Below are 7,028 nucleotides of genomic sequence, written 5' to 3'. Positions count from 1 at the left end.
GGCAAAAATACCTTTTACTCCACTACATTTATGGCATTTATAGCAGCTAGATAGTAGGCCTACCAGTTACTTTGTCATTTAATCAAGTACTGCCTATATATGTGCATAGGCTTCTTACTTAACATTAACTCCACCAGAGAGTTACAGCTATAAAAAGCTGCTTATATCTGGCAACGCACCTGTAATAGCCTGATGAAATATTAAAATATGTAATAATAAAACACTGAGGGGGCATTCTGTTTTGCTCCAAGGGTTTTTACTTTTGATAAACTATTTTTACTAATAAAACGTCTGAATGCAGTGCTTTTTTGTATTGGACTACTTTTACACGGTGTTGCTGCTACTAAAAAGGTAAAATACATCAATACTTCTTCCACCACACTGGATTTTATGAACAATTTTTGAATATTTTTGAATTATGAAATGATTAAATGATGTTACTCTGACATTACATAACATTTTCCCGACTCACTTTATCTTGATGTATAAGTATGCTTTCATTTTGTTGTACTTAATAAGGATTCCCATTTCACTGCTGAGCCTGCGTGCTCGCCTGTACTTCATTTCCCATCATGCCTCAGCAGCGTGAACGCGGTGTCCGTGGCAACAGCACAGGAAGTGGCGGCAACTGCAACTGTTGAAAAACTGTCACACAACAAACCGAAGAGAAGGTTTTTGATGCTTTTTCGACCTTTTCAGACGCTAACCTGTGGCTGCAAAGTTACAACCCTACCCGAACCACTCTTCTTATATAACTCACCGTGACTTCGTAACATAAACGTAAGTGTTATTTCAGTATTTAGCTCCGGATGAAATCACGTTAGCTAACGTAACGTTACTGGTGCAAAGGTATCTGTATGCACTCTTGTCATCCACCAGAGACACTTGCTGGTGCACTAAGCTAGGTGGGGGATTGTTACAAAACAAGTCTTTGTCTGTTATGTAAAGTTATGGCACTTAACTTTTAATATTGTCTGAACAGATGTCGTTTGTGAGAGTTGGGCGTTCACAACAACACACCAAAGGAAAAAGGCCTGTTCGCCCCAAGAAAGCAGCAGCTCCCAAAAGAGACTGGGTGGTGAGCACTGACATCTGCCATGTTGAATAGAAAAGCATGCACTTGTGTCCTCTACTTGCACTTTGTTAGGATACGTTCTCAAGCCAGTATTAGTAGGTGGTTTTGTTTGGGGAAGTATCCTACAGTTATGCTGCACAATTGGGAGCACAGTATGTGAATATGTTTCTCACATAAAGGGATAATTTCTTCTTCCCTTTCCTCTTTAATGAAAGAAACTAGTATCTCTATGTTTTGAAAGTGGTTAAGTAACCCCAGCCCTCTCTTGATGGTTTCAGAGCACTGTCAATGACCTGTCCGTGCACAGGCTGTCACCTGCAGAGCTGGTAAGGCGTTTGACTGTGTGCTTGTTAATTAGTGCTTTGATAGTGTGACTCGAGATGCAATTCATACTGTGTCATCTCATTCTATGCATTATAATAACACTTGAACACCATTTTAGTGAGTTGATAGTTCTAAAATAATTTAAACCGTTATTTCCAACCTATATTTAACTGTCTGATTGATCGCTTCTGCTTCAGAGCCACCGGCATGAGATTCACAAGTCCCACAACAAGGCAGCGGCTCAGTGGGAGCTGAGAGAGAAAGCCCTACAACGTCGTCTCAGACACAACGGGAGCCCTGCACCTCTAGACAACGCCAGCCTCAGCATCATCAGGGAGGTGTGTGTGTGTGACGATGATTCTCCTTAGTTTTAGAAGAAATATAGTTTTGTTTGTTATACAGAAACAAAGTATTTAAAATATAAATCTTACTGAAACTCCTCCCTGGTGTTGAGTTTATGACAGTTTTGCTGCTGCTGCTGGTGTTGATGGTGTGTTTTACTGCTGCAGGTGTTCTCTGACCAGCTGCTGCTTCAGGATGTGCTGGCTCGCTCGGACAGAGCCATGGCTGTGGTCAAAGACTTGTTTGGAGATGCTCCACGCAGGCAGACTGGTACAAAGCTTCATTCACTCTTTGTAGCTTTATATACATATGTACATAAAGTGCTCTGTGTATGAAACGTTCAGAAAAATGTGTCCACCTGTTTCCTGCTTGTACACATAAGCCGACACAACTCATAGAGCACAAGATATTTGGTTATCCTAGAAGATTAGATGTTTATTACTAAACTAGTATTTCTCTTTATTATTTCTTCATGAGATTTATGATACAGCGTATTAATGAATTTCCGCAGGGCACCCCAGTGTGACGATGGCTCCAAACTGTGACTCAGACTCAACGCTGCCTGTTCTCCAAAGACCAGATCCTCCAACTAAGCTGTCACTGCTCAGCCAGTCTATGATGGACCAACAGGTGTGTGTATGTGCTAAGACAATGTCATTCATTTTTGCTTAGCAACTTATTGTTTCCATCTGCTTTCATCTTTTCATGTCTTTCATGTCTTTAACATGCTGGTATTACTTTCTTGCTTAAATATTTTGGTTTGTACTAATGTTTAAAGCATGTGTGAATGTTCCTTTTCAGGCTCTTAATGAACTAGAAGCTGCAGAGGACGAGCACAGCGATGAAGATACTTGTCCTTCTCGCAGTTCAGATTATCGTGTAATCCACAGGTAATAATACCCCTGCAAACCAGTACCCACCACCACAATCTGACATAAGAAGCTGACTTGTGTTCCTTGTTATGAGGGAAATATAATAAATGACGCTGTTACTTATTACTACTGAAGTTTCAGATCCTGCTGACACCACTACATCACTTTTCTTTGCAGGGCCAATGTACGAAAAATGAAGGAACAATCTAGGGATAGAGTGATACAGCGACGGAAAGTCCATCGTCCCAGCGCTGACCAGGCAGACAGGGATGATGTTCCTGTAACCCCCTGCTCATCAAGCAGAGCACCAGACCACACAGGTAGGATGAAGGGATAAGGACAACTTGTCATCACAATGAAACACACTTTTAAATCAGACGGGAAATCCTTTTCTGCATAAAAATGAATCTCATCTCGTTTCAGCTCTCAATGCTACAGTGGCTGTTCAGCGTGCTCGGTCCAGACAAAGCCAGTCAGAGGAAGGCAAGGAGGAACCGTCAGTCCTGGTTTCTCAGGTCCTGAACCCTGAGCTGCCTCTCAACCACTCAGGTAATATCAGGAAGGTATCTGTTTCTTCATAACGTGTCACTCAGTGAGCAAATGTAATTGTCTGACTGGCTAAATACATAAATGAACAGAAGAAATTAATAGTAGTATCTGTATGTCTTTATCAGGCAGAGTCAGTAGTCGAACCAACAGGAACCGGAAGTGTGTTTCTCAGAGTTCAGAGCTGGATGGCTCCTCTGTTGCCTCTCTCAGTGGGGACCAGTCCAGTCTGGGCCTGCTGCAGGCCATGCTGTGTCAGGTGGAGGCAGACTTGGATACTCTGAGTCCTGACACTGTACCAGCTTCAGCACAGAGTCAGAAACAGCACAGAACACAAGGCCTCACTGGATTCTCTGTTGCCTTGGTTTCCACTCTTGGACGTTTAGTGCACCTCCTAAGACAGGTACTAGAAATTACATGCAGTACATTTGACATTACTGCTTATTACTTTTCCAAAGTATGACATAGTTTCATATTTATGGGTGTTTCCTACTTTCCAGGCAACCTTAAATTCATTTCATGTCTATTAATTTGACATTTTGTGAAAGTTACAATATACTGTATTGCCTTGATGTTTGACACTATGCTGGATCGTCCTTAATTTCATGACATCCAATGAATGTAACTGTCCTCAGAGAGAAGAGGAGGCTCAGGAAGAGGCTCAGGGGAGGAAGAGACTAGAGGAAGAGCTGAAAGAGCAACGTGGGCTGATTGATGCTCTCACTGCAGAGACGATGATTCTGAGAGAAGAGGCCGCCGCCCTGCAGGTTAAACAGCTCACCACGTTGTCTGACACTACTTGACTGTCCAGATTCCAACTGTGCTGATTTATTTCTTTTTGGTTTCTCTTAGGTCCTCTTACAGCAGCGGACAGCAGAACTGGAGCAGAAGTTGGACACTGTGGTGTTGGTGATTGGGGGAGTTGGACTATTGGAGGCACACATGGACCCACCACAAGACTCTGATCTCAAAGCTGCAGGTTCATACTCTCCCTCTCTTTCTCTCTCTCTCTCTCTCTCTCTCTCTCTCTCTCTGTGTGTAATAGTGCATAATTTGTTTTTTTATATGTTGTAAATAGTTTGTCAGTCTGCAACAGTTGCTGAGCGAGATCCTGAACACCCACACGCTTCTGTTTCTCCTGCTGTCCTGCTCTCTCCCCCACGACAGAGAGACAACTGGCAACAAATTCCTGGTAACACATTTAATTTTGTTTTGATTTCAGCCGTATGCGCTCATGCCATCTTACTGAATCTGCTCAGAAGCCTAATTTTGATTTCCCCCCTTCAGTGACTCATCCTGTACCGCTGCACCATGAGCCACCTCCGGTAGATATCTCATGGGAGGATGCCCGATCCCACAGCTCAGCCTCTATCCTCACCAGCCTTCCTCTCACCAGCCTGCCCTCTACTTCCTCATTATCACTGACGTCTGAACCCCTTAGCTCGCAGCTCTCTCCAGAGGTCATGCTGGCTGAGATCGCTCAGCTGAGCAGACAAAACGACCTGATCAGGGCCCAACTTAGCCAGGCTAAGGGCCTAGGGTCAGGGCTTGGAGAATCGCCTAACAGTAGCAACGAGCAGAGAAGGTCGAGCTCCGGCAGCACAGGGAGAATCACACCCCAAAGTGTCGGAGAGAGGAGGACGTCAGTTTCCAGCTGCACAGGGAGAAGAAGTCGGCATGTTCAAGCGTCTGAAGGAGAAAAACTGACTAATCAGGTGAGATTTAAGTCTCTCAAAGTGTCCTCCTCTCATCTCCTTAGAAGACACATTTATACATTTGTAAGTATTCTACTTTTCTAAGGATTTTGAGAATTAAATTCCTCTTTTTGGAAGCCTAGATCAAGTGTTTTATAAACACTTTTAGAGAAGGTGTACTTTTAATGACAGACTGAAATAGAAAATACAGTCTATAGAAATTGTATCCCTCTATAACTTGCTGGGGAAGAAGAAACTTCTCCATATTTACCAACGACCAGTTATGACTTGAAATATGTGCAAAATTTAACACTTGAAGGTTGGACATCTGTGAAAATCCCCCTTTAACATCTAGGATGGAAGGAAGAAACTTATGCCATCGTCTCAGTTTAGAGATGGACTTAAAATGTCATCAGGGGTGATAATGATTTGTTTCTCTCTGTCCTCTCTCTTGTTCAGGCAACATCACCTAACACCCTCCATGTGAGCGGTGTGGAACAGCGCCTCCTGGAGCTAAACAGACAAAGTGCAGCAGCGAGGGGTCGACTGCTGGAGCTTATTGAGCAACAGAAGCAAAGTGTTTCAGCCACAGTTTCTCCCTCTGATTCCCCCATCCCTCCTTCAGCCTTCAGCCCTCATTCAGCAGGTAAGGGGACTCATCCTGGCACGTCTCTGTCCATCTGTGTGATGGCCCTGTCGCTGTAAGAAAAATCATCATCTGGAATCATTGTATAATGATTATCTGTATCATATCATTCTCAGCTGGAGGAGGAAGTCCAGAGCTCCTGTCACAGATGGGTGGTGTTGAGAGACGGTGAGTCGCTCTTTTAGATGAGACACATGTTCTCTGACGAGGCATGGGAAATAACTTCACACATTGCTTTGTGGTTCTTGCTAGTAAGACGTATTGTCTTCAGCCATGCTGTTGAACAGACTCAGTTTCTTATAAAACAGAGACTAAACCTGTCTTTTAAGCTCTAACATGATCATATTTCTGCACTGCAGATCTGCTCGTTCTGAAGTGACTTCTCCCAGTCTTGGAGGAGAAACCAGGGATGGCAAAACACAGGTACACACACAAACTAGAGATTTCATAAAAGTACTCACTAAGTCACTGTTTGTTGGATGCAAAACTCTATCACGTCTTTTTTCATATTCCACAACAGATGGAGAATCGGAGAGAGAGTGAGGGGTGGTTTGCCTTGTCCACTCATGTGAGATGACAAGAGGAGTAACAATCTGACCTGAGGATATAAATGAAAATTTGTTTTTAGGATTTTATCTATGCATTTTGAAATGACTGAATTAAATGTTTTTAAATAACTTTGTGGCCTTTGTCATCACTGTTTTATTGCACGTACTATGGAGCAAGAAGAAAAAAAACAGATTTACTTATAAGTGATATGTGAGCAGATACAGTAAAATGTCCACAGTGCCTGTTTTCATTCAACCTAAGTGACATTTAATACGTTTCCTTTCAGAGCATCCGTGTGTATGGTGCATTTGTGCAGTTGCCTCTCCAAAACCACAGCGTGCGTGTGTGTTTGTGTGTGTGGCTGAGTGGCGATATGGAGTACTGGCCACCTAAATATTTTAAACTTCAGCTGCATGAAATCCTGCATGAAGGTCTAAACTAATTATCCTCAGATTGCCTGTCTTTTTTACTTCTATGCCTGGTTTAGTTATGGTCTGTTTCCACGTCTTTAAACCATGTTTGATATCACATCGTTTCAGTGTGTTTGTGTTTTTCAGAAGGAGAAATGAATTGCGTGCAAATAAGTCATGAAGAAAAAGGAGCAATTGAGAGAGGGGGAAAAAGTTTCATCAACTCCTTTTTATCATCTTTGCTGTGGCTTCAACTAAACGATGGATTTTTCTTGGGGCAATTTATGGTACACAGAGAATATACATGCACACAGACATTTGTTGCATTTGATGAATATGAAACAAACGGAGCAATCAGTGCTTTCCCTCTTCCTCCCATAGTCCACATTACTTGTACTTTGTCTCCAAGTACATTTTTTTTTTTTTTTTTTACCAGTTTCTAGTTTTTACTTTGCTGTAGCCTGGCATCATCAGACAGACCTGCAGCACTCTCAACCACGAGGCACTGTAGCATCGATGGGTCATTCATTTTTTATTTATGTCCTCTCTCTCATTTGTATCTTGACTGAT

The 7,028-nt window shown here is 42.6% G+C and overlaps 1 protein-coding gene across 1 annotated transcript; it reads left to right on the top strand.

Annotated features, from left to right (window-relative positions):
- Positions 1 to 666: 666 nt before the first annotated feature.
- On the top strand, positions 667 to 6,139 carry spice1 (spindle and centriole associated protein 1). The gene is made up of 18 exons (XM_083936362.1): positions 667 to 780; positions 983 to 1,078; positions 1,354 to 1,401; positions 1,597 to 1,737; positions 1,909 to 2,011; positions 2,253 to 2,371; positions 2,543 to 2,631; positions 2,791 to 2,933; positions 3,037 to 3,162; positions 3,288 to 3,562; positions 3,795 to 3,926; positions 4,012 to 4,138; positions 4,238 to 4,351; positions 4,447 to 4,874; positions 5,313 to 5,499; positions 5,616 to 5,667; positions 5,859 to 5,922; positions 6,020 to 6,139. The coding sequence occupies exons 2-18, from the start codon at positions 983 to 985 to the stop codon at positions 6,074 to 6,076; spliced, it is 2,301 nt and encodes a 766-aa protein (XP_083792488.1). The 5' UTR covers positions 667 to 780; the 3' UTR covers positions 6,077 to 6,139.
- Positions 6,140 to 7,028: the final 889 nt, after the last annotated feature.

The sequence above is a fragment of the Echiichthys vipera genome (genome assembly GCF_963691815.1).
Source record: "Echiichthys vipera genome assembly, chromosome: 21".
In the NCBI taxonomy this organism is placed as follows: domain Eukaryota; kingdom Metazoa; phylum Chordata; class Actinopteri; order Perciformes; family Trachinidae; genus Echiichthys; species Echiichthys vipera.
Note: the sequence above shows the minus strand (reverse complement) of the source record. Positions and strands in the feature narration are given on the sequence as shown.

Excerpts from the sequence above, each read along its gene's own strand:
- spice1 (XM_083936362.1), top strand. The coding sequence starts at position 983 with ATGTCGTTTGTGAGAGTTGGGCGTTCACAACAACACACCAAAGGAAAA. Across the intron at positions 3,563-3,794 it reads TAGTGCACCTCCTAAGACAG|AGAGAAGAGGAGGCTCAGGA; the intron begins GTACTAGAAATT and ends AACTGTCCTCAG. Across the intron at positions 4,352-4,446 it reads CAACTGGCAACAAATTCCTG|TGACTCATCCTGTACCGCTG; the intron begins GTAACACATTTA and ends TCCCCCCTTCAG.